The sequence below is a fragment of the Gossypium hirsutum genome, chromosome A01, assembly GCF_007990345.1.
Source record: "Gossypium hirsutum isolate 1008001.06 chromosome A01, Gossypium_hirsutum_v2.1, whole genome shotgun sequence".
NCBI classification, from domain to species: Eukaryota; Viridiplantae; Streptophyta; class Magnoliopsida; order Malvales; family Malvaceae; genus Gossypium; species Gossypium hirsutum.
In genome coordinates, this window is record NC_053424.1 from 426,614 (window position 1) to 453,797 (window position 27,184).

A 27,184-nucleotide genomic window follows, 5' to 3' on the forward strand; every position below is an offset into this window, starting at 1 on the left:
ACAAATTAAAGCTCTAAATAAAAAATATGAGAGTAAGAAAAGATTTGACAATAAGATCTCAAAGAAATATGCATAAGAGAAATGAAAAAAATAAAGATTTGAAGTTAATTATCTTGTGATGCTTTGGTATCTCTCTCTTAAGTCTTGAAGTGTTCTTGATGAGTATTTATATCAAGGAAGTAATTTGTAGTTGTTTATAGCCATTAGGGATGTTTTGAAGTTGTTTGGAGCATTAATTTTAGGCTCAAAAAGTGATATTGCAACATATGTTTAGATACATAAAAATTATGTATCGGTACATCTCATAAAAAATAGCCTTTAGAAAATTATCATACAAGACCATAGGCTATGTTTTCGATACCTTCAAGTCAGTAGCTTGTTGACTTTTTATGTTCCAATAAATTAAAATATGTATCGTAACCTAGTTCCAAACTTGTATAAAATCAATTTAAACACCTTAGAACACTTTAGTATGGCTCAATTTTTTTTTGATAAGTTAAAACACATTTGAAACATGTATTTGAGTACTTTGCAAGTCTTTGAAAATGTTTGATAAAACTTTCAACCAAATTTTAACTAAATGACTTATGAAATATAATATATAGAATTCAACTTAAATGTTGTTATATCAAAAGTTTAGGATATCAACGTTAACAGAGTCGTAGGAATTCCCTACTAATGATATGTTTATATAGTAGTAATTTACTTCTGTCGTGGTGTGTGAGTTGTACCAAAAAAAATATTCAACAAGGACCATATTGCTCACTTTTTTTTTTCATTTTTCATGTCACTTCAAAACACAACAATTCAATATATTTTCATTTTTCATGTCACTTCAAACCTATTTAATATTTTACCTCTTTGCCTCAAAATTAAATGTACACGTACTTTTCTCAAAAAAGGAAAAAGATAAAATGTACAAAATCTAAATTTCTCACTTTTGTAATGGAGAAATTAATTCATTCTTATTCAACCTATAGTACAAGCACCCATCAAACCTCAGATTTACTTAAGGTCATCTTTAGCTTTGCTCGTAGTCTCACTTGAGTCACCACTAAATGAAGAAGGATTGAGATGGAAATGCTTCGTATCGTAATTATTGTTGCTTCCATATTCTTTGCTTTCTGAAGTGTATGAACTTGATTCATTGCTAGTGACGTCACTTTTGGAGTTGGAGGTTGAACTTTGGTTGAGATTTGGGGTTTCACTTAGGTCATCTAATGGAACACCATCTTCTAATGCACGTACAATCTATTTCAATAGATTTGATTCATTAGTATTACTTGTTTAGGTGTGCTTAGCCTTTCTTTTTAAAAGCACATTTCAAGCTTGTTGAAGGATTTTTTACTCGAGAAGTATAGCAAGTTTCATGTGCTCAAAAACGGCGGACCCTCAACAAGTCCAAAATTGTCCCCAATGGGAGTTTTGTTTCCCAACTATATCAAAAGGCCAAGTGCTTGAAGAAACAACGAGCAAGTGCGAAGGGAGAGGGCAAGCAAGGGCCCTACCCCTTTAAAATGGAAAATTATGCTTTTATCCCTTGAAAACTTATAAAATTTTAAGTTAATAAATGGTAAAATTATAGTCCCCCAAAAATGATAAAATTTTGTTTTATTTATTCTGAAAAGTATAAAGATATATACCAATACAATGGTGAAATTACATTTTACCTCTCATATAGATACGCAACTCGTTATAAAATTTTTTGGGCTTTGCCCCTAGTAGCGAGTTCACAGAGCGAGAGCGTTTTGTTAGGTGCTTAAGAAGGTGGATTATGCATGATCTCCCATGGTTGAATTGTAACCCATGCCTTATAACTTATAGGGCAATTTTTAGGTGAGAATGCTACCATTTAGGCTAACTATAAGGCATATGTTCGAGTCCAACTATGCGCAATCGTGCACGGTTAACCTTCTTAAACACTAGACAAGCACTCCAACTCTGTGAACCTGCCATCTCTTCAAGCACCAGACATGTGTATTTTTCTAACTTTTATATAAAAATATAAAAGATAAAAACACTCTCATAATAATATGTTACTTTAGAAAAAATAATGCATTTTTAGTAATTTTTTAACATCTTTAAAACCTAGTTAATGAGTGAAACCAACTCAATTAAGCACTTAAAAAACAATATAGATAAATACCTGTCGCATTTTGGGTCGTTGTCTAGCAGAATGCCTAACACATGCACTGGCACATGAAACCATGGATGCCATCTCATGGATGACAAAATTGTTTCCTAGTCGTGGATCCACCAATTGACCAAAATTCCCATCCTCCATAGCTCTTGCACATAAGGGCCTAGCCTATTAATCCATATACAAACATATATGGATACTATATAGTTTAGTCATTCACTATCAACATTTGGTGTTATATCAAAGATGTTAAAATTTAGGAAAATAAACATGATGCAACGACAATTTGCTGATGTCAAATTCCAATTTGTGCATAGATAAAGGAACATGGTTGCAGACTGGTTAACAAGGAATTGTTCCTCAAATGCAGAGAGTTTAGTTAAGATAGAATTTCCTTCATTTCATGTTAAGAAATTACTTCTAGAAGATAAACTAGGAAATGACATTGTAAGAACAAATTGAAATAAGGCATTATGATGCTTTCTTTTCTTCTATAAAAAAAAAGATGTTAAAGTTTATATATTTCATACCCAATCTACTAAGCTTTCATCCATATTCAATGTGGGATTATAAGGCCGACGTCCGGTTATCAGCTCCAATAACACAATGCCAAAGGAGAAAACATCAGATTTGTTTGTCAGCTTACCACTTGATACATATTCAGGTGCTAAGTAACTGCATTTATTTGATTATAATAAAGATCATATGAGGCTTTAAACAATTCAAAATCAAAGAATTTAAGGTGTGCTTGGTTGCATGAAAAAGTGAAAGGTTGAAAAGAAAAGAGTGAAAGTGAAAAGAAATAAATTTTCAGTGTGCTTGGTAGTAAAGAAAAGTAAGAAGAATGAAATGATGAAAGATTGACAAAATTTTCCAATTCTAAATGCATAAAAGCAAAAGTCTAATGATAAATTTCATCCCTTTGCTTTATGAAAATAGAGAAATTAGTCTCTTTACTTTTGTTTGTTGGAATTTAGTATTAGTATTTTACAAAAATTAAAAAGTAGTTCAATTATTGTTATAACACAAGAACCATAACTATTATTTTTTTGCTAGTAGTTTGCATATAAATTGTTGAACTGTTGATTTTAAGATCAACGATTTGACAAGAAGGATTAATAGTGGTATCCAATTGGACTCACTTCTTAGTTTTTGTAAAATATGAAGATATGATTCTAACAAATTAAGTAGAGGGATGAAACTTATAATTACACCAAAAATAAATAATTCCAATTTGAAATTAGGGTTAATGCAATTTTTTAGGGCTTAAACTTGACTATTGTTCCCACATTGGAACGAATTTTTTTGTCCAAGATAGTCATTGAACTTGTCAATTATTTTCACGCTAGGGCTTGAACTAGACAATTTTTTCTCACATTGGGGTCTAAACTTTTTTTTTACTCAAGTTAGACCCTAAACTTGACAATTGTTTCCACATTGGGGTCTAAACTTCCTTTTGGACCAACTTTTTCAAAGGAAATATTAGGGAATAACTTGAACCAAAAAAGAGTTCAATCCCTAATGTAATAACAATTGACAAGTTTAAGAACTAAATTGGACAAAAGGAAGTTTCGGCCCCAATGTGGGAACAATTGCCAAGTTCAGGTACTACCTTCGATTAAAAAAAATTCAAGCCCTAATGTTGGAACAATTACCAAGTTAAGGCCCCAAATAGTGCATTAACCCTTGAAATTATAAGACAATTGAAAATAAAAAAGATATAAAGTGTGCAAATTTACACGACAATGTATTTTTTTGAAAATTTTATTTATTTCCTCCCTTTTCTTTTTTTTTTTAACTTTACCAAGTAATTGATAAGAAAAATATAACTTTATTCACTTTAAAAGAATTTTTTTTTTCTCTTTCAATTTTTCTAAATTTCAAAATTTTTTCACCCTATCAATCAATTTTAACCATTTTTGCTTACCCAAATGTTCCCATGACACGAGTGGAGACATGAGTATTACTATCTTGAGTAAGTTTAGCCAATCCAAAATCTGCTACCTGAATTACAATTCAAATATATATATTGAAAAAATCTAAAACAAACACAATTTAATTAAATAATTTTGAAGTTATTGACATACCATGGCTTCAAAACAAAAATCAAGTAAGATGTTGGCAGATTTGATGTCTCTATGAATGATGCGAGGGTGGCCTGTTTCCTTAAATGGCATTAGAAAAAGAAATATGTAGAAATGTATTATGTGGATTCCAATGCACTTAAGTGTATAATATCCTCCACTTTAGATTGGAGGCTGTGGGTTATGTGTAATTTAGGTATTATATAAAAATAAACAATGTTATATAGGGGGGAAATTACTTACAATCTTCATGCAAGTATGAAAGACCTTTAGCTGCTCCAAGTGCAATTTTAAGCCTAGTAGGCCAGTCCATGGTTGGGAAACCTTTCTCTATAGCCAAACAATTAATGATAGCATAAATAGGGTTATTATTGTAATCATATAAGTCTAATTACACCCTCAATCGTTGTATTTTTTAGATTTCTAAAATGTAGTCCCCTTATTTTAATTCTAGGAATTTAATCCCTTGTTTGATTAAAAATGAAACAAGTAGAGAAACTAAATCCATGGAATTAAAAGAAAAGGGACTAAATTTTAAAAGTTTGAAGAGTATAAGGATTGATCACATAATTAAACCAATCACATATTTCATATATAGTAAGCAATGTTGTTGAAAACCAACAAGCTATCAATATTAGTACTAGACTCATCCTAGTAAAGGCGAGAATATAAGTTCAAATATTGAGAAGTGCATTTAACACTCCTAATCTGACATGGATTCATCTCAAATCTAATGTGACTCCAGATACTTTGTTTCACACAAAAAAATTGATAAAAAAGTACCATTATCCCATTACATACCATGAAGGTGGAATTGAAGAGTTTTGTTTGGAAGAAACTCATAGACCAACATCTTTTTATCCCCAGCAATGGAAAACCCAACAAGAGAAACGAGGTGACGATGATGAATGCGGCTAATGATCTCAACTTCGGCTTGGAATTCACGTTGGCCTTGCCCGCCACTTGATTTCAAGCTCTTGACAGCCACTTCTCTTCCATTAGGTAAGACCCCTTTGTGAACAAACCCGAACCCACCTTGACCCAACAAGTTCTTCTGAGAGAACCCTTGAGTTGCAATGGCTAGCTCTTCATATGTGAAAGAGCACTTGTTGATCCCTAATGGTGATTGATATTTGGGTGTCAAATTTGGAGGTGATTCCTCTCGTGGTGACCCTCCTTTACCTACAATCCCACTTGGATTCACAGGTATATTAACACCATGCTCATTTGCTTCATTCCCAATTCCTTTTTCAGAATCACCTATACATATCAATCAAAATGCATGGCAATTTTCAAAAGAAAAGATTGATTAAACACTTTTTTTAACATTAATCTCATCATAGGTTCTTATCATATTCACTCTTTTTTATACAATGCCTAGAACTAACCATAGCCCCTCCCCAACTCTTAAATAGGAGGATAATGCACTTCAGCTCACTCGAACCCACATCCTTCTGCACTGGCAGCAATACCGATGCAAACAACTTGAAGTATATGATTAAATTGTGCTTCTATTCCTTATATTCTTTGATGTTTAATCCCAGTATTTTTAACTAGATAACTTAGTCTCATGCCGACTGAGTCCTAACTCGGTTAGCACCATTGATGTTACAACAACTTTGAGGTTGTGCGTTCAAGCGCGCTTAAACATATAATATCCTTCAATTTAGTTAGTTTAGGGTTTGAAGGTCTATGGGTAATTTAGAAAATGTATCAAAAATAATTTAAAATATGCTTTAAGTCCCTGTACTCTTCGTAAATTTAGAATTTAGTCCACGTGCTTATATATCCAAGAATTTAGTCCCTCTAGTTTTCAAATTTCAAAATTCAAGTTCTGTCGTTAACATCGTTAAAATTCTTTTTATTAAATTCTCTAGTGTGAAATTTTGGAATAAAAAAAATACTCGCTTAGTAGCTATCTAACAAAAAATTTGACATTGTAATACTTAAATTTAACAAAAGAATTTTAACTGTGTTAATAATTGAACATGAGTTTTGAAATCCAAAAAGTAGGGGACTGAACTCATTAAAATATAAATAGAATGACTAAATTCTAAATGAACAAAAAGTACAAGGACTTGAAGTATATTTTAACGAAAACAATTAAAATAACACACATTCAAATTTAATTTAAGTTCATCAATAGTATAATCAATTAGACTTTAATTTTTAGATCAGATGATTAAAGAGACTAAATTCCTAAAGTTAAAAACAGAGGAACCAAATTTTAAAAAATTCAAAGGGTAAAGAAACTCGAGAATTAAATGAAAATATATTTACCTTTTTGCACATGCTTTTCGAAGTCTTCTTTCCTTTTAGTGCGCATCGCATTGATGCACATTAAAATGAGACCAAGTAATAAACCAACACTAACTGGAACACCTATTATAATTGGCAATGTAGATGAAAATGGCATATTAGATGATTTTGGTGTGTTTTCAATTTGATTAGTGGATGAGTTTGATGTTGGTGGTGGGGATGAAAGTATTGGGGTGGAAGAAGGATTCGGTAAGCTATTTTCAAGTGGCGAATTTGCTGGCAGTGGCGGCGGTGATGATGATAGTGATGATAATGGTGGTGGTGGTGATGGTGTAGGGCTTGTTACGGTGGTATTATTTTGATTGTTTCCATTGGTATTTGACGAGGGTTTCTGTAAAGGCGATGTTGATGATCTTGTTGATGATGATGAGGGTGATTTTGATGTCGATGTTGTCGATGATGTCCATGATGATGGTGATGATGGTGACGAGGACAAGGTCGACTGTGATGACGATGATGTAGAAGACGATGTCGGTGGGAGCAAAGTGGGTGTCGAAGGTGGTGAAAAGGATGAAGTACTTGAATATGAAGGTGGTGAAGGTGAATTTGACTCTGCTGGGGGAGGCGGTGGCACCAAAGGTGGGTTTGGTGGCGAGGAAGCTGGAACTGGCGGTGGCGCAGTGGACTTATCCCCCACTGATGGAGGTGGTGATGAAACATGTGATGAAGATGTAGAACCTTTTGGGGAAGAAGCCATTTGGGGTATTTTTCACAAAGGTTTCCTTGAAAAACCCCTTCTTCTATCCTCCTAACAATCCCTTTTGGTGACCTCTACAATGAAATATACTACAAATTAGACATAAAATACTCTTTTACCAATAATCAACTATTTATTGTAATTTGCATTTAAAAAAATGACATACCATAAGACTAATTAGCCATGAAGAAGAATCCAATAAGAAAAATAAAAAAGCTTTAACTCAACAAATTAAAAAAGAAAATGGAAATAGCATACTTGTAAGAGAAGATAAAAGAGACAATGGAACAAATTTGGGTAATAATTTCCTTTTTTGTTTTGTTTTGTTTTGTTTGGTTAGGCAAGCTCTTCCTAAACCATGAGTTTTCCTTTTTTTCTTTATCATTTCCTAAAATGGAGGGGAAACTCTTGGGGTTTCTAATTTTAAGATCAATTTTCCTTTTTTGCATTTTGTTTTAGGATATATATATATATATAGATTCTACTTAATTTATTTGTTCAAGTTGTATCTAAATTGAAAACAAAATTATAATTTAAAGAGATGAATGACATTATTTGTAATAGTTAAAATCTTGAACCTTCGAATGTTTAGATTAAAGTCTCATAATGTGAAAAATTATGTGCGAACTAATTAGTTAGTTGAGTTAAATTATGGTCAAAGTTTACTAAGAGTTCCTGTACTATTAAGTAAAGTTCTTTGTAGTCCCTCTATTTAAATTTACTTTAGATTAGTCATTGTATATAAAAAATTTGTTCAAATCATGATAACGTTACAGTTTGTTAATAATTTGGACAAAATATAGCATACCCAACAAATTTATCTATTATTTGACCCATAAAAAAATCCAACCATCCCCCAAAAGCATCCATATTATGTGGTTGGAAAATACATAGATTTTTTTTTTTGGTGGGGGGATGGTTGGGTTTTTATGGGTCAAGTGGATCATATCAGTTGGATATGATATATTTTGTCTAAATTATCAATAATTTATTAGCAAATTGTAATGGTGTCATGATTTAAATGAAATTCTAATGTACAATGATTAATTTGTTGCATTTTTTAGTAGATGGACTAAAATGAACTTTACATAATAGTATAGGGACTCAAAGTAGATTTTGACCATTAAATTATTTGCTTCAATGATTGTAATGATTAATTCTTATGGAAACTATTGATAAAGCTGAATCTTAGTTTTATAATTTTATATTGCTTATTTTTGTGTAGGATGTAAATGAGAAGACTGTGTTTGCAAGATATTGAGTTTTAATTCCCAAAAGAAAAAAGAAATGGTTTCGATCAATTTCGAGTCAAATTTGAGTAACTTTAACTATCGAGTAAAATGAATTTGAGTATTCTTATGCTCAACATAAGCAGGGATAAAACCATAAATTTTATTATAAGGTAGAATTGAATTATAAATTATTGAGAGGTCAAAATATATTTTTATCATGTATTAATTTAAGCTTTAATCAATTTTGAAGGACCAAACATAATTTTTTAAACTTAAGGGGCAAAGTGTAATATTGGCATTTTCAATTTTGTAGATCTAGCCTATGAACTCACAAGGCTTTTTGCAAAACAGCTCAAATGGTAGCATCCTCTATGTAAAATGACTTATATGTCACAACTTTTTTGCTCAAGTCTAGAGTTGTTCATGGGCCAGGTTAGATCAAACTTTAACAAAAATTAAGACTCGATTGATATGTTTGGGATCGACTCGAAAAATAGGATTAAAATTTTGCTCAATCCAACCTAGAATATAGATGCTAAACCCAGATCCGGCCCATTTTACTTTTTTTTAAAATTCTTTTATTATATAAAACAAATTTAAAAATATAATATATTAAATACACTAAAAACATTAAAATAAATGTTTTCCAACAAATTGAAAATATATTAAAAACATTGAAACAAATGTTTCCTAACAAATTTTAAAAAGACATGTATCCGAGCCAGGTCTAGCTTGAGCAAAAAAAGCTTATTTTGAGTCCCATATTTTTGTCCCAGCTTATGTTTTTGTCCAAATCCTTCCATTTTTCGAATAAGCCTTTAGGCTTGATTGAGTGACTCGATCCATGAACAACTCTAACAAAATCTCTTCTATTGAGCCTAACCGAACACGAACTCTTCAAACTTATGTAATTTTTGTCTATTCAAATATTTTAAGAGTTTCTCCTTTTATGAACCCTTTAGATAGAATTAAAAACCTAACCAAGAAGTTTTTTTTTTCATGGTAAAGCCTAATAAGTAGAAACACCTCCACTTTTATGTTAAATTAAATTCAAACCTAACTTGAATTACAAGTAAAACTCCAACTTGTTAGGGACCTAATTTCTTTCTAACTTTTTTTTTAATGTTGGGCATGCAATTTTACCCAATTACTTTTTTTTTTTACAAATATATATGTTAAGATTTAATATTTTTTAAATTTATTAGTTAAAATAATTATTAATTAAAATTTTTTTTCTAACTTTTAAATAGAAAGATAATATATTTCAACACATTCAAACTCATATTCTCTTACGTTGACAACAATAACAATATTCAATTTTTATTAATTTATTATTAATTCACTGTAATGGATGCCACAAGATTAGTTATTATATAATATTTATTGTGAATGTAATGAATGACACATGTATTCTTATAAAATATAATTAAAAGAGCTTCTCATTTAGACAAAATTCTCGATTGAAACAAAATATGAATGATTAAGATTAATTTAATTTTTTATATCTCAGGAGCTGTGAATTTTTAATTAATTCCAGATTAACAATCATGTGTTATTAAATAAAGGTAAAAATTCAACATTAGTTCTTTTATTATGCTTAAGTTCTCAATTTAGTCCATATACTTTACTCTCGATTATTTTCACTTTTGTACTTCTTTTTTTTTCTAAAGTCTTATGTAGCAAATATATTATCACGTTTATTATGAATGTCAGCTTGTTATTTCTACACGATACTTATAAAAAAAACTCATGTCATTTTAGTTAATAGATTTAACTGTTACTATTTAAGTCAAAATTGAATTTTCAAATTTTGAACAATATAGGGACTAAAAATAATTAAATTGAAGAATAAAAGATTCAATCCACAACTTATATGTAATACGTGAGTAATAGTAAAATTTAACTAAAGATATTTAATAGCTATTATTTGGGTCATGACTCAAATTTCAAAATTAAATTCATAATAAAAAGAATAATTGCATAATTTGACCTTAAGAAAAAATGAGAAAGAATACTATACATTATTAAAAGGTTTAAATACAAAATTTACCTTCAAGCTATGCCATTTTTTTTCATTTAGGTCCATAAATTTTAATTTAAAGTGGAATTTAAACTATTAATTTTCTTTCATTTTACTTCAAAACACAATAGCAACCAATAAAAACATACCACATGGCACATTCTTATCGGGCATAATATATTTTTGGGGTAAAATAACGTGAAATGGATATTTTAGGTACTACTCTTGATAATAAAAAATTGAAGTACCTAAATGTGAAAATTGAAATAGTTTGAGGGCTAATTTTGGCATTAATCCTAAATAAAAAGAACAATGGCGGTCAAAATCAGACTTCGCGAACATTTTCAATATCAGACAGCTATTGTAATATAAACCCACAAAATTTTCCCAGAAAGAGTAAAGAGGGAAAAAAAAATGAAAGGTCGTTTAATCTGAAAGTTGTGGAATATATAGTTGATTGGGAGATTAAGAAAAAAAAAATTGAAAAAAAATGGATCCAGAGCAAACATTTATGAGGGTTCAAGGGAGATTTTCTCAGATATTAACCCCAAGAGTTAGGGTAGCATTGGAGTATATCTATCTCTTCATTGCTATTACTTTCTTTTGTATTCTTGTTACTATGCATGCAAATTATGTTCAACAGGTATTTTCTTTTAATTTGTTGGGTTTTTTTTTCTTTTTGCTGATTTTTTTTGGGGGGTGGGATTGTTTAATCGGGTTTAGAAGAGTTTAGTTGACGTAATTTCAGCTAAATTTTTTTTGGGTATTTCTTGTTTGGAACTGTTTTAGGTTTAATTTATATTCACTGTTCATAATTCCAACTTACTAGCTTAATTTTATAATTGAAGTTTGAGAAAGTGGTTCTCTTACTGCTGACCGTTTGATCAACTAAATTTAATTGTAGAATAGATGATTTTAATGATCGAAACGCCCATTGGAATACGATTTTACAAGTACTATAAATAGTTAGAGGGTGTTCATTGTTTTACAATAGGGTGAACAGGATTGCTAAATATCATTAGGGAATTGAACTAGGATGGCAGTGGTAAGGGTGGTTACGGTTCAGTTCGAGTCAGCTTTGGATTTTTAAGGCCTGCTACTTTAATGAAGCAAATACTAAAGTCAAACATGCCAGTTACAAAGTCAGTTACAACTTTTATAGGAGACTATAATGTCTTGGTCACTGTTTATTTTACTTTGATTAGGAGTTGGGATGGTTCATCCATAGAATGGTTGAAAAATCTATTGTTTCTTTCTCTCCGTACAACATAAATGAAGGCATTCAAATGCTAACTTGATGATGATAGTGATCGAGGATTTACCCTTTAGGTTGCTAAGAGCCCAGTATAATTTGTGGTCTCAATCAATGACTTTCATTTTGATGTTGCATAACACTGGTATTTGCTACCATAGCTCTTTGGAGAAACTGCAGCCTAAGCAAATGCATTTAGAGCATAAAAACAGTGCTCATCCTCTACAAGTCCCCATCGTACTAGCCTATCTCTTGTTGGGAGGTCTATCCAAAATTGCGATCTTAGAGATAATTGCGTGTTTCGGGGACTGAGAATTGGTACCAAATCAGTCTATGCCATTCAACTTTATCCTTCCCCAGCCTTAACTCTTGCTGAACTGCTGCCACTATGTATTTATCCCTGGGAAAGGCCTCTTAAAGTGCCATTCACTTGCTTCATGACCTGTTGTGCCATTGGCCTCAACTGCAGAAAGCTTTCACCAATTCCTAAGTTTGCACTTAGGATTTGATCCATGCTATCCAAGTGGAACCAGCTGAAGCAAGAATAGCCCAAAGGTTTCTAAGAATACAAGCAAGTTTCCAAGACTTTATGTCTTTGATTCCAAGACCTCCTCCAGATTTGGGAAGACATATAGACTGCCAACTAACATGAGCACATTGACAAATGAACCAAGCTGACCTGAATTCCACTGGTTCGGGTTGGTTAATTTTTTACTTATTTAGAATAAAATATCTATTTTTATATTAGAAATAATTATAAATAAAAATAGAATTCTGTCTGGTTCAAATTGCTGTAGTTATTTAACTTTTGAACCAAAAACTGAACCGAACCATATATGTTTAAGTATTATATAAACTAAAATGAAGAAAATTCAATAAAACCAAACGAAACACTACGGTTTGAATGAGTATACTGTTTTCTCTTTTTTTTTTTTTTTTTTTTGCTCAGCTCTATAAGTGGGAGAGGGATGGCCAACATGTGATTAATTTGTCCTTTCCCTTTAAATTTTTTTCTTGACATGTAAGGAAAACTTGAATGAATTGTGATACTTTTTTTTGCATATGAAGCCTGGATGTTCGAGTGAGCTCTCTGGAATTGATTCAAATGAAGTACAACTTATTCAGATTAAGGTAAGATATTAGCTTTTATTTGTAATATATTAATGATACATAGAGCTTGAAGAGACAAGAGACCTATTTGATATAATACTATTGCTCCTTTAGACCTCAAATTTGTCCTTTAATGTAGATAACCAGTGCTGGCTTGTGGTCAAGAAATGAGTCTGAAACCGTTACTGTAGATAACACTGATTTAAAAACCGCAACTGAAAATGTAGAAGTTGCAAGTGTTGTTGATGAAGGGTTGATGTTCTTGGATGCCAAGTTTTGGTTGAACTGGTTTGATTCAGGTGCTAGGAAGGGGAAATCAGCATGGAAGTTCTGGAATACTGATGGTGATCTTATTAAGCAACATGCAGAAAGCTCTACCAATGGTGAAATCTCTAAGCCAAATATCGACAATGTTGTTGCTAAAATCGATAATGAGGAGACACATAACGGTTTCTCTTTATCAGCAAAACAGACATTTAAAGCAGCTGTTGTGCACTTTGGCAAAAAGTGGTACAGACGTTTATCTTTTATTTGGAGACATGCAGTTCAAATCTTTGCAAGTTTCCATAAGTTGTTGGTGAGTAAAAAAGGAAGCAAACATATCCTTTTTTTTCATGGCTTAAACTTCTCTTTGCTGAGTTTTGAACTTCTTAAGTGCAGAACATAACAGGTTTACATCTAAATCTTGATGTTCCTAAATGGTTGCGTATACTTCACTTCGACAAGCTTAACTCATATGCAGGTGATGACATCATTTCATCCTCTCATCTTTGTTCACTTGGTCAAATTGTGAGCTTTCAGAAATAATTATGAATACTTAGGTTTTATGGTAATGATAGATTATGATTCTTCTTGTAAAAGATTCTGTTTCTTGCTTTGTTGAGCATGAATAGCAAATAACAAGCACATGAACGCGAACACACCATATATGTTATAAGCAATTTGGCATTTTTGGCATCCTAGGGTGTATACTTTTTATTTTATTAAAAAAAATTGTGCTGTTGATTTCAGTGCACTGGCTTGAGAGAAGAAGTAAAGCATTTGAACCAACTTATCTCTATTCTTTGGAAAAGGTATTTTCTCTGAGTCTGAATTTTCTTCTTTTTTTTGGGTGAATCTTTGATGCATTCTAAGATTTTTTAATGCGTTCCACCATTCGAAGTCTGTATCTTTAAACATAAGAAAATGCCACTGCTGCAGGGTTACTTCTTGCTGCCTGAAGCAGCTAAGTCACAGCATAACATCCGTACTGTTAATATTAGCTTATCAGCTCGACATCCCTGTTTTGGGAACAGGTATATTTGCTGAAATTTACTATTTGCAACTTCCACTTTCATCTTTCTTAGATTGCTATGTTTTTATCTTCATGTGATGCGTAAATAAAATGAGAAAGAAAGCCATACATTAATGCCAACTTGTTTGCAGGTGGCAGCAACTTCTCATCAATAGATTTGTCGGGTATGACACTATTATGATGAATAGCCTATTGCATAAGCCTGGCCTAGGTAATACTTTGTATTCAAATGCTGCATCACACTTTTCTTCAATAGCTTTTTGAGTTTTACACTATGTAACAACATGTTTATCATGCAATATTTGATACGGTTTCAATGCATCAGTGAATTTCATTTTAAGGTCGTTTTATCATTACATTCTTAGCTTTCATTTTATTAGTCACTTAACATCTTTGAATGATTATTTTCTTTATATATTCACAATTTATCATACATGTCGATAACATTATGCACTTAATCCCAGTGCCGATAAGGGTCATTATGACATTATAAGCAGACTCTGCATATCCTTCTAGTCCTTATGGTAGCTTTTGTGTACCTAAATGTTTAAAGTCACCTTGTAGCTGTTGTTTTTTTTTTTTTTTTTTTTGGTATGACCAACGTATCCTTTATGTCAGTTTTATAATCTATGAAGATTGATCCTTTGGGGGTCTGTGGCTGCCTCTCCCAACAATGTTTTTTTCAGGGTTTGAACCTGAGTTCTCTTTTTGCATGGTGATTTTGGGGCTATTTTGTTCCTCTTTATAGCTTGTTTTGGAACTGTATTTCAGGTTATCTTTATAACTTTCAGACGAAGGAGTTCTATAATCTTAATTATGCACAAGAATTGCCTGGTAGTTCTGCAAGACTTGGAGGTTTGTAGTTTTAATTTCTTTTACACATTAAGCCATTTTATTTCACTAGCCATCTAATGCTAAAACCACCTATGTTACTTGAACTTGGGTGTGAATGTCGGATACCTGTATGAGTCCAACATGGATATGTTCAATTTTTGCTAAGTTTTCGCATGTGTTTGAGGGACCCTTTGAGTGCCATATTCTGAGGCCCGTGTCAGAAATGGGTTTCTAACACGTGTACTTCAAGAAAAATGGCACATACTTAGAGAACACATTAAGAAAGATAGAAATATGAGAATAAGAAAGAAAGTGGTACAAATGGTGAGAATAATGGCACTTGATCCTTATAAAATAGCAAAGATGATAGTATATTATTGTCATATTTCGTACTATAATCTTGTTTTGTCATCAATGGATGAAATTTTCCTTGAAGTTATTTTTTATCTGGTTTCAATGCAGACTACCTTGTCACCAAGTGCGGTGTGCTCATGATGTCTTTGTTTGTATTTTTCACAACGACCATGTCGGTATCATTTACATTGAGGGAAACTCAGACTCGCATGCTTAAGTTCACAGGTCCGTTAACTTCTATTTCTTGGCAGGCCATGTGACGTTGTGCAAGGCAATGTAATGTTTGTGCAGATTGCATTCATTTCAATTTGTTGAAGAAGTTTATGATTAAAAACTTGGATACCAACTTATCACCCTTAGACTTTTGAAATCCTTTTAGATGGGTTTTTACTTTTGTTTTAGAGAGACTATGTTTTGACCTTTTGCCTATAGTTTACTGAAGGAGTCATTCAATTGGATTATATTGATGGATGAATTCTGTGTTTAGAAAGAGGTGGCAGCACTTTGACATCGTTGAAATGCATCATTTTTCCTTCAATTTTCAAATATGAATTGTATCTCCTTTTCTTAAATTATTTCAGTGCAGCTTCAACACCACGCTCGACATAGGCTTCCAACATTTCAGTTGATATTTGTGCATGTAATTGAATCGCTTGTATTTGTACCGGTAGGCATAAATCTCTTGGCTTTTCTTTCGAACTTTCAAGCGTTTGCCACTAGCCTTAAAGAATGTTGTTGTCGTCTTGCAGATTATGATTGGCATCCTCTTTTTTCTGTTTGAGTTCTATGATGATCAACTATTGGCTTTCATGGTTTTAATTCTTGTCTGGATATGTGAACTTTTTATACTGATCAGGTTCTCTCTCTCTCTCTCTCTCTCGTTATATATATATCTAAACTAGAAAGAGTTGGGTTATACATGTTTTCTTAGGTGTTAGGACCAGTAGGTGGTGTTTATGGCAGGCATAAATTTGAGCAAAATGGAGAAATCTCTCAACCTGAGTTACTTGAACTTCGGTGTAAGTGTCGAACATGGGTATGTGTTAGACACGGGTATATACAAATTTTTCCAAGTTCTTTCATGTATTTAGAGGGTCTTTGGAGAGTCCTAATACCCACATTGAAATTGTGTCGGACATGAATACTTTAAGAAAAATAAAGAGTTGGAGCAACGTAGCTCTCAACTGTAGGTTATAATCATATAACTTCAATTAGATAATTCCGGCTCCTTTTGGTTTTTAATTGGGTGCAGGTTAATATCTACGATATACGAATGCATCGAACGAGTTTACTCCGTATCTTCTGAATTCCATAACTATTTAATATGATTGTTTCTGTTTGCAGTGTTCGGACACCAATATCAATGAAGTTTTTTCCTCGATTCTTTTCTCTCTACTTTCTGGTTTTTCACATTTATTTCTTCTCCTATGCATATGGTATGATCCTATACCGTTCGTAGAATAATTAGCCTCGGAATTTGCTTCTTTTTCTGATTTTTTTTTTTAATTTCTCAAGGTTTTTCGTATTTGGCTCTCTCTACTGCTGCCGCATTCATGCAGCACCTTATTCTGTACTTTTGGAATCGTTTTGAGGTAATGATCATTGAAAAGGCTGGCAATCTTCTGTTCTATACTGTGGTTTTGATATAATTTTGGGTAAACTTAGGTAGAAGTCACCGAACTATGGTTCTTTTTTCTTTTTGTCATTCAACTATGAAAAGTTACAAAATGGTCACCCAACTATTAGTAAATTTCTTTTTTGGTCACTCAACTGTTCAATTTTGTCTTTTTTAGTCACCAGCTGGCTGGAAACACCCAAAAATCCAAAATAGTTGGGTGACCAAAAAAGATAATTGAATAGTTGAGTAACTATTTTGTAACTTTTCATAGTTGGGTGACCAAAAAAGGAAAAAAAAAATCATAGTTAGGTGACTGCTAATGTAATTTACCCTATAACTTTTTATCTAAGTCTTATTATGGGAATTTATGATTTAAAATTCACTTAAATGTAACTAGTAAATATAATTTATCGGCTAGGTGTAGGGAGAGTGATTGGGGATCAAATTCCCATACTTGGGTCCGGGTGTTTGTTTGTTGAACACTAATACTTCCATAAGAACGAAGATTCGGAGTAACATAACAACAAATAAGTTGCGGAAAAGAAAATTTTCCGATATAGATATTTTGTTTACATTTCTAGTACTTATCAGTACGTTACACTTCTAGGTACCAGCAGTTCAAAGGTTTATGCAAAGCCGGCGATCTCAGCTTCAGCAGCATCCGGACTTCCATATCACTTCTTCGACTATACTTGCATCTACTCTACACATTCGAAGATTAAACACCCGGAATCCAGGCCTAGCTAATACAGATCCTTCCTCCGGGCTGGGGTCGAGAACCATATCTGATCAAGCAATGCCAGCAAATGTTGCCGGAGAAGCTGCTGGCCCTCAAGGAAACACGGGAAACAACAATGTGGGCCAGATTGTTGACTCTGTGCAGATTCCTGGACAAGGACAACCTGAGCTACCGCAAGCCGAAACTGGCTCTAATCCTGGGACTACGAGTTCATTCAGTTCATTGTTATTATGGATCTTGGGAGGTGCTTCATAAGGTCTCAATTCATTTCTATCCATGTTCCGGGACGTGAGAGAACAAGGGCAGGTTTATACTAACTCTCCTAGGCATGAAGATCGTGCGACGCAGAATGTCCAATAGCCCTGAGCAGACTGAGTGGCACACTCGAAAGCAAAATGAAGATACATTTTAGTATTAGATGTTTGTATAGCTAATATTTCTAGTCATCTATACAGCAAAGATGAAACAATGCATAAAGACACACATATGATATATGGTACAAACCAATGCTTTAAAGTGTATAGATAAAAGAAAAAACACTTAGAATATTCACTTAGAGAAATTTAAAAAGGAAATGACAATATTGACATTGATATGAAAATAGGTTATAGCCCTTTTGAATGGTTTTTTGCCCTTTTTAATGCAATTCAAGTCTTTAAAGTATTTCTTTCAAAAAAAAAACACTCAATGTGATTAAATTATTAATGAGTTTACATATTAAATTAAATTATTAGTAAGTTTTATATTTTTTAACGTCAAAAAGTTACAAAATTGATATTGAATTTTGAATTTGAAAGTTTCTATTTAAATTATAAGTTGTTTTGCTTTCCTTCTTAAAGTTTGTTTAGCGAGTTTTAAACGATGATTTGATAATTAGTATAGTAAATTAATATCTGTTGACAATATTTATTGACAAATGGAAGAATATATGTTAGATATAAGTCAATTAGATGGTGCCAAATATAAGAGAAGAAAGTTGGTTGGATTTCAACTCGCATATTCATTACGTTCAAAGTTGTATCATGAAAATTGAACAATAAAAGAGAAGGGAAATGAAAACTTTCGATTGGTGCAGGTGATGCGAACAAAGAAAGTCATAAACAACAATTTTAACAACCTAATGGCTTAAATGAAATCTTTCGAATGGTTCAATGATATTAGTTTAGTGAAATTAGTTGTATTTTATCCCAAAAAACTCTATAAAGTATAATAATAATTTATTAGAGTACTAACTAGTTTGATGTCCTTTTAAGGTCAAAGTTTAGTTTTTTCCTATTTTTGTCAGTTCAGATAAATTTCAAATATATGAAATTTAATTTAATGTGTAATTTAACACACGAATTTTGATTTTGTGTGATTATATGCATAAAATTTTGATTATAGTTCAAATATATATATAGAACTTTAATTTCGAATCAGTTATATACTTTTAAAGAAATAAATACATCAAATTATTTTTATATTGGATATATATAATTATTTATACACGCAATATATGTAACACTCCTAACCTATATCCGTTGCCGGAATAAGGTTATAAGGTATTACTTGACTAAACAAAACTTCTATAAGGTCAAAGATACTTACCAGACATAAATTATCAACAATGCAAACATGTCTCATTGATTTCCAATAAGAGCTCTTATAAATTTCTAAAATGACTCACTATCAAAACATAACCGAATATCTAATAACAAATTAATTACTATCAAGTTATAACTAAAATGTATACAAAGTCAAAATATCATTCTACCTATAGTCTATCCTATACATGCCTTAAACCATGATGATATACAATCTTCTCAACTCACATAATGACTAGATAGTGTGATGATATCTCCGGCCCTTCCAACTCGAGCTAAAGTATATACCTATAAGAAATGGAAAAGAGAACACGGAGTAAGCTTCAATGCTTAGTAAGTTTTAAGCAATGCAAACAATTAATTTACTTATAGATCGATTATTCAAATTTTCAAGAAATCATTCCTAGATAATTGCCATTTTAGCCAAGTATCCATGAGCATAATGCATTTTAGCAAATTCACCACTTGAATCTGAAATCAATTAAAACCAAATATTGAAATTACAAATAAGATCATAAGAACTCGAAAAGCATCTCATTAACAAGTTTTAACCATGTTTGCAACAAAATCACAAATTCACTACAAGCTGTCTTCCTGAGCAACAGTCACTAAATTATTTATAACTGGAGCTAAGAAACACCAAATCAAGTGCCGTTAATTTTCCCTGAAAATAGACTCATATAACTTCCATCCATCAAATTTTCAGAATTTTTGGTTTGACCAATCAATACCAGGTTTTTATTGAAGTTTCCCCTGTTTCACTGTTTGACTAATCTGACCACTCTTCACTACAAATTAAATTTCTCATTATAAAGAATTTGAAATATGTTATCGTTTATTTCATTTGAAACTAGACTCATTAGGGAGTCTAAGAATATAAATTTTATCTTATAACCATTTTTGTACCATTTATAATGATTTTCTGAAAACAGAACAGGGGACCTCGAAGTCATTTTGACTCTGTTCCACGCCACTTCAAATATCTCATTATTGAAAACTCTTTTGCTTACACGGTTTCTTTTATAAAAACTAGACTCATTAAGATTTCATGACATAATTTATTCAGCCTCTAACTCAACTTCCACAATTTATGGTGATTTTCTGAAATCACGTTACTGCTGCTGTCCCAAGCAGATTTATTACCCATTCTTTGGATTCATATTATTTAACATGTATATCACCAAATCAATCTCATATAACCTTTCACCATAACCGAATACACACATACACATATGAGATTGTCACATATACTTCTCATTTCGCATTCATGATTCAATTCCGATCAATCTAACATATAAAAGTATATAATACATATCTGACCGACTTAATGTATTGAACATATATATTCAATGGTAGTTTACTACGAACATTTGAAATCATAATCTTACTCCAATCATCGGCATTAAGTCTGCTGGATTTAAAACCAAAATCAAATCACCACCACAAAGCATGCAGGACTTTAAGCCCGGATATAATACCAGCACGAATGCCTTCGGGACTTAGCCCGGATATAACACCAGCACGAATGCCTTCGGGACTTAGCCTGGATATAGCACTAGCACGAATGCCTTCGGGACTTAGCCCGGATATAATATCAGCACGAATGCCTTCAGGACTTAGCCCGGATATAATACCAGTACGAATGCCTTCAGGACTTAGCCCGGATATAACACCAGCACGAATGCTTTCGGGACTTACCCGGATATTTTTCCAGCACTTAGCCTGCGGACTTTAAGTCTGGATATATTTCCAGCATAAAGCCTGCGGACTTCAAGTCCGGATATATTTCCAGCATAAAGCCTGCGGACTTCAAGTCCGGATATTTTTCCAATACCATGCATACTTAGTTATATATTTAACACATCTCAATCGACCTATCACTTAGTAATCATTTAATACATTCGGATATAAGTTCAATAGGCACATCATCATTAACATTTCAACTCAAAAATTATACCTAATATCACACAATCATTTCGCCATTCAAGCTTAAACTCAAAGTTACCATCGACCTCAAAGTCATATACACGCATTGTTTATTAAACAACTTTGTACAAGTGCTAACTGAATTTCAATTCACCTATTATACTCTTATAAACCAGCATCAATTATATATTAAAGGAAACTACTCAAAACTTACCTCGGATATTTTGAACAGTTGCGGATAGGCTACTCGACTGCTTTTTCCTTTCCCTTATCTGATTTAGACCCTCTTTGCTCTTGAGCTTAATTAAAATAAATAGATTTATTTAATGACTTATTCAACTTTACTAAATACAAATATCAATTTTTTTCAAAACAATATTCAAACATTATATCCAATGAACCACAACTATCGAGTATTTAACTTATAATCGGACATATGATATTACCCGTATGTCATAAGCTGATTACCGAACCTATTACTTCAATTCATGTACATATCGAATGGAGTAATCCTTACTTGAACTATTAGTCAACCTTATCAAATGGACAAATATACTTAAGATACCTTATATATATATATATCTATATATGTGCATAGATACCATGTTACCGAAAATTATTTTTCTAGCTTAGTTGCCGAACCAATATACAAAACCCATATGCTAAACAACTCGTCAATGTTACCTATATATATATCAAATTCATTCCTCATCCATTCGACTAGCTAAGTTAATATCACGACACACTATCATATAATCCTTACGGCCACAAAGCATGCTCATTATTTATTATTTCCAAACCAATTTATAAGCTAATTTATACAATCAAAACAAGTCTATAATAAACCACAACCTAATCATATCCACCAATCACATTTACTTTACTTAAACCGAATAAGCAAGCACATTTAGTCCTTGGCCGAATATCACTAAACACAAGTCAACAATAGTCTTAATATTTATCACCCTATATATATCATTTGCAAAAGAAAAGAAAAAAAATGGATTAATCATACATATATACTACAAAAGCCGAATACAAAAATTTAACCTATGCATAACATTACTTACATTCCAATACTCAAATTATTCAAAATCAAACTCTTAAAAGTTATGCACAAAGCCGAATCCCTAATATGAACAAACCTCAAATTCATTCATTTCAAACATCCACACGGTATTTGTTCAAGTCATTAAGTAAATTTATGTTCGGCTATAGTACTCATGAGTATTAAAAATTTATAACTTAACTAACTCCAACCTTCCTCTTCAACAATTCTTCATAAAACATAAAGACTATAATCCAATCTCCTCCTTTAATAACCAAAACCGAATGCTCAAATCATCACCAAATTTCAAAATTTTGACATGGGCTATGTATGAAACTATCTAATTAACTAAAATCAAGCTTAAAATTTCATAAACTAACATAATACTAACCTTCCCCAAGCTTAAAGTGACCGAAAATCTTGTCCCTTTTTCTTTCTTCAATTCGGCCAAGAAGAACCAAAAAAAAAATGAAGCTTTGTTTTCATCACCTCTTTTTCTATTATTATTTTTATATACATTAATACTATAAAATATAAAGCCACTTCACTAATAAACAATACATATATTCTAAATAAAACCACATCATGGCCGGCCATTACACAACAAAATAGATATTTGACATGCAAGTCCATCTTTTTGTATTTATACATTAATAGGCCACTTTAAAATTAACCTAACATATTTCACAATTGTCTCACCTAAGTCCTATTTAATAAATTTCACATACAAATGACAAAATTAAAGCATGAAACTTTCACACTTGCATGTACACATACTATAAGCATAGAATATAACAGTTAATTATTTTTTTATGACTTGGTTTTGTGGTCCCGAAACCACTTTCCGACTAGGGTCAAATTAGGGCTATTACAATATATAAACAAAAAATGATGCTATATCAATAATTGTATTAAAAAAAATTTGAAAATTGGATCAAATCAAAATTTCATGTATAAAATTCATAAAATCAAACTTTATATATAAAATTGCACATCGAATCAAAATTCATATATAGTTTTGAGATTTATCTTAGTTTGATTCTGCATTGTAATTGATCCTACATATATTTGTACTTGTAAATGTATAATATTTGACGATGAGCTCTTGAACTATACATGTTTTCTCATTTTAGTATTTAATTTTTTTGCTCTACTTTAATACTTGAATTATAATTTTTGTCTTAATTTTCCCTTAGAACGGGGAAATGATATAGTTCAAAGATCAAATTATGATATAAACTTTTTTTTTCCATTTTGATCTTTCAAAAATAAGTGCCATATAATAGTAATTTTAACAATCCAATGATTTAAACGAAAACTTTCATATAATTTAATTACATTTTTGTATTTTTTAAAAATTAAATAACCAAAACATAAATTTATTAATAGTTTAATGACCTTAATTTAATATACTATTTTTTTTACAGATTTATTAAAAAGTTAAAAGTTGAACTAACTTTTCCGAAATTTATTATCTATGTAACCAGTGGCGGAGCCGAGCTACTCCCTTACCCTAAAAAATGATAAAATTTTAATTTAATCTTTTAAAAATTATAAAAATATAGACTATTAAAATAATGAAATTAAATTTTTACTATAGTAAAAATATACAATTTAATTCCGTCCAAAAATAATTTTCTAGTTTTGGGGCTATATAACCATAATAATTTTAAAAAGTAAATAATTTTAAATTCAATAAACATAATTTTCACGAAAATACCACCTTTGACCCGACATTTTTAATTAAAAAATCTACTTAGAATTTTTAAACATATGAAGTAAATCTCAAATTTTGCAAAAATATAGGGATTAACTGCATATTTTAACCTAAAATAAAATAAAGTTTTCATGTTTTCGTCCTCCGCAACCTCTTCCATTGAAGAACACAAAATCATACCAAATATAGCTTCAAAAAAAAAAAAAAAGAAGAAGCTACAAATCACTTGAAAATGTGAGCCAAAAAAACACTAAAATCACTTGAAAATCATACAAAAAAACATAATTAATTGATTTACCTCTCAACAACAACCTTCCAATATACTACACGTCTCCGATCTCTGTTCGTCGGAGAGTTCCATCGGAAACTTAACGAGAAACGTAATCCTCAAGTCACCTCGTTTGTCTCCTTTAACGTTAGGCATCCCTTGGCCATGAATCACTTTTTCGTATCCCGGATATATGACCTCACTGACGTGTATGCTCATCGTTTCACCTCCGAGCAACGGAACGGACAAGGAACAGCCCGTCAAGGCCTTAACCAACGGGATCTCGACGACTATCTCCAGATCGTCGCCGGTTCGCTTGAATAGCTCGTGCCTCTTCTCTTGAATCGTGAAGATGATGTCGGCCGGAAGGTAACCCGGTTTCTGATCGCCCTTGCCTTCGAAGGTAACCTTCGTCCCTTTGGTCCATCCCGGCTTTACGTTAATTGTTAGTGTCTCCTCTTGCTTGACTATCATTCTGTATACATAAAGAAAAAAAAATGAATTTATATGCGGGTCGGGTCGTATCGGGTGGGTGGAAACGGATTTTAGTATAGCTTAATTCAAATTAGTTTTAAAAAGTTATAAGGATAAATTTAGTTCTTAACATTTAAATTTTTTTATTAATTTGGTATTTATTTTTCAGTTAAACTTATTTTTTTAACAGAGTTAAATTATTTTTTTAACAAAAATATTAATTTTTTTTACAATTTCAGTGTGACAAGTTGTGTACCAATCTATATGTATTTCATAGGAAAAATAAAATAATTTTAAGAATTAAAAAAATTAACATTAAGTACACGTGGATTGTTATGCATGATGTTTGTTGCTTTTAAAAATTTAATGTTTTAGTCAATATTTTTATTAAAAAACAATTAGACTCTTTTTGAAATTTGATGGACAAATTTGACACTTTTTAAAATATTAAAAGCTAAATTATAGACTAAATTTATCATTATGCCTTTAAAAATATTTACTATCATTATATTGTTTTTAAAGAGCTAAACCGAAACCAAAATCGAAACTAAATTGAACCATACTAATTTGGATCGGTTTAGTTCATTGGTTTCTTTACTCATCCTTAATTGGCCGGCTTATGTATTGTATTAAGATTATACTTGCTTGTTGAAGTTTTGCCTAACCCGACAAGAAATATGAGTTTTAAATTTTATTCGAAATCGTTTGTATTTGTAGGTAGTTATTTTTTTAATATTTTATTATATCGCTATAGGATACTTGTTAACTCTTTATTGCTTGTGGAATCTAAAAACTCCCATCAAATGTACCAAATATTTTTCCTTAATTTAAAATTCTATATTTTATAAAAAAAGACTATATTCTAAAATTAGAAAACAGGTCGAGATGAGCTTGGACCAAAATACAGGAGCTCAAACTCAATTCGTATTTTAAATAGATTTTAATATTTTCATCCAAATCACACTTTTTGAGCTTAATTTGTTCAAACCCTTTCAAATATAGGGTAAGACTTCAGATTTAAGTGAGTAGTCTAACCATAAATAAGTCTACCTCAAACTCGAGATTCAATTTAATTGTTGATTATAGCATCATGCATATTTAAGTCTTATGAACATTAGATATACTCGAGAAAAAGATGGCATACATATAAAAAGAAATAGAGTTTCATACCCTTCTTCAGAAATGACATCTTTTACGATGTTGATCTTTTTTAGCCCTCCATGACAGAGCTCCTCCAAGGTGCATTCAAGTGTTTTTTCGACTGGCAAAGGTTTTCTCCGAGCAATGGAGTGTGAGAATATAATAGGAGTGGTGCTCCTTTGGCTTGTACTTCTCGAAAGGTTAGGTTTTTCGGTTTCTGAATTGCCTTTTCGGCTCAAACTTCTCGAAAGAGTGGAAGCTCGATTGACACTAACACTTCTCTTCTGTTGTTGTTTTTGTGGTGTTTCATCTTCGTCTCGACCCTTTTTACTAAAAGTTCTCGAAAGCGCGAATCTCGAAGGGCTATTAGATGTCCGGATCGAACTCTTTGACAAATAGGTCGGTACAGGTGTAGGTGTGTGGCTCCTCCTACTCGAACTCTTCGAAAGAAACGAAAACTGACGAGAAAACATGCTCTCGTCCGCACTTAGCCTATTTTGTTTCTCTCTTTTTGAATGTTTCTCACCTTTTTTTGATTTATCTTCTTGTTCCTTTTTATTACCTTTCTGAAATTTAAAGAAAATCAAACATCAACATACATACATACATTTGAATTGAAAATTTATGTACAAACCTTGGAAGAATCATCATGATCTTTGATCTTGCCTTCCTCTTTCTTTGGAGAATTTCTATCAGAACACCATTTATTAACAATAGATTTGTATGCTTTGCATGACAAGCCAATAATGCCAGACGTATTTGAACGATGACGATCGTGATTGTGGTCTTCATCTCGATCTTGATCATGATCGTCCTCATGATCATGACGACGACGATGACGAGAATGAGAGTGATCTCCCATCAAAAAGACTATAAAATACCAATAATTAAATGAATGTTTAAAAAAAAAACTAAAGAGAGAAATTGAGGAAAAGGTTTCAGAAAAAGAATGAGAAGATGGAATAAGAGAGAATGTTGGTGAAATGCCCAAACAGTCATCACAAAGCAATTTGTTAGGAGCTTTTATTAGCCATAAGAATAGGTCAGTTATACATACACGTACACATATACATATATATATATATATACACAAAAGCCTTCTTAACACTATTAATTACAATTTGTAGTCTTTTTAATCTTTGTCCATTCCATCATATATAGTTGCATACTATTTTGATTTATCTTTATTTAAATTTAATTATACAAATATATAAACATTAATATAGCTTTTTATGGTGGGTTAGGTGGAAGTTAGCTTGGGCTCGAAAAAAATTTAGAAATATGCTTTCATTCAAAAATTTAAAAGTCTTAACTCAAATGGTAACCATTAAATTT

The 27,184-nt window shown here is 31.6% G+C and overlaps 3 protein-coding genes across 5 annotated transcripts; 1 reads left to right on the forward strand and 2 right to left on the reverse strand.

Annotated features, from left to right (window-relative positions):
- Nucleotides 1-821: 821 nt before the first annotated feature.
- LOC121231885 (proline-rich receptor-like protein kinase PERK5) lies at nt 822-7,615 on the reverse strand. The gene is made up of 9 exons (XM_041116927.1): nt 7,407-7,615; nt 6,505-7,314; nt 5,026-5,484; nt 4,468-4,554; nt 4,228-4,298; nt 4,068-4,144; nt 2,671-2,815; nt 2,147-2,308; nt 822-1,251 (listed from the first exon to the last, which is right to left on the reverse strand). Exons 2-9 carry the CDS (start codon nt 7,238-7,240, stop codon nt 1,006-1,008), a joined length of 1,983 nt encoding a protein of 660 aa, XP_040972861.1. The 5' UTR covers nt 7,241-7,314; nt 7,407-7,615; the 3' UTR covers nt 822-1,005.
- A 3,208-nt stretch (nt 7,616-10,823) lies between these two features.
- LOC121231887 (membralin-like protein At1g60995) lies at nt 10,824-18,294 on the forward strand. Of its 2 annotated transcripts, XM_041116934.1 has the most exons (15): nt 10,827-11,135; nt 12,813-12,875; nt 12,994-13,237; nt 13,319-13,431; nt 13,515-13,596; nt 13,866-13,927; nt 14,055-14,149; nt 14,280-14,359; nt 14,920-15,003; nt 15,445-15,561; nt 15,918-16,003; nt 16,086-16,192; nt 16,681-16,772; nt 16,852-16,928; nt 17,562-18,294. In XM_041116934.1, the coding sequence occupies exons 1-15, from the start codon at nt 10,983-10,985 to the stop codon at nt 17,946-17,948; spliced, it is 1,842 nt and encodes a 613-aa protein (XP_040972868.1). In that variant the 5' UTR covers nt 10,827-10,982; the 3' UTR covers nt 17,949-18,294. The 2 variants fall into 2 exon arrangements, with proteins under 2 accessions (XP_040972865.1, XP_040972868.1); XM_041116931.1 differs by having other exon boundaries at nt 10,824-11,135; nt 12,994-13,431.
- Nucleotides 18,295-20,932: 2,638 nt separating this feature from the next.
- LOC121231890 (protein starmaker) lies at nt 20,933-26,867 on the reverse strand. 2 transcript variants are annotated; one of them, XM_041116941.1, is made up of 4 exons: nt 26,484-26,867; nt 25,880-26,415; nt 24,266-24,710; nt 20,933-21,501 (listed from the first exon to the last, which is right to left on the reverse strand). In XM_041116941.1, exons 1-3 carry the CDS (start codon nt 26,709-26,711, stop codon nt 24,269-24,271), a joined length of 1,206 nt encoding a protein of 401 aa, XP_040972875.1. In that variant the 5' UTR covers nt 26,712-26,867; the 3' UTR covers nt 20,933-21,501; nt 24,266-24,268. The 2 variants fall into 2 exon arrangements, with proteins under 2 accessions (XP_040972875.1, XP_040972871.1); XM_041116937.1 differs by lacking the exon at nt 20,933-21,501 and having other exon boundaries at nt 23,980-24,710.
- Nucleotides 26,868-27,184: the final 317 nt, after the last annotated feature.

Bases quoted from the DNA above. Each gene is read 5' to 3' on its own strand.
- LOC121231885 (XM_041116927.1), bottom strand. From the start codon at position 7,240: ATGGCTTCTTCCCCAAAAGGTTCTACATCTTCATCACATGTTTCATCA. The intron at 5,485-6,504 runs GTAAATATATTT...TGATATGTATAG, and splicing joins CGAAAAGCATGTGCAAAAAG to GTGATTCTGAAAAAGGAATT. The intron at 2,816-4,067 runs GTAAGCAAAAAT...AAATAAATGCAG, and splicing joins CGTGTCATGGGAACATTTGG to TTACTTAGCACCTGAATATG.
- LOC121231887 (XM_041116931.1), top strand. From the start codon at position 10,983: ATGGATCCAGAGCAAACATTTATGAGGGTTCAAGGGAGATTTTCTCAG. The intron at 11,136-12,812 runs GTATTTTCTTTT...TTGCATATGAAG, and splicing joins ATGCAAATTATGTTCAACAG to CCTGGATGTTCGAGTGAGCT. The intron at 16,773-16,851 runs GTATGATCCTAT...TAATTTCTCAAG, and splicing joins TTTCTTCTCCTATGCATATG to GTTTTTCGTATTTGGCTCTC.
- LOC121231890 (XM_041116941.1), bottom strand. From the start codon at position 26,711: ATGGGAGATCACTCTCATTCTCGTCATCGTCGTCGTCATGATCATGAG. The intron at 26,416-26,483 runs GTTTGTACATAA...TTTAAATTTCAG, and splicing joins ATCATGATGATTCTTCCAAG to AAAGGTAATAAAAAGGAACA. The intron at 24,711-25,879 runs GTATGAAACTCT...TTATGTATACAG, and splicing joins GATGTCATTTCTGAAGAAGG to AATGATAGTCAAGCAAGAGG.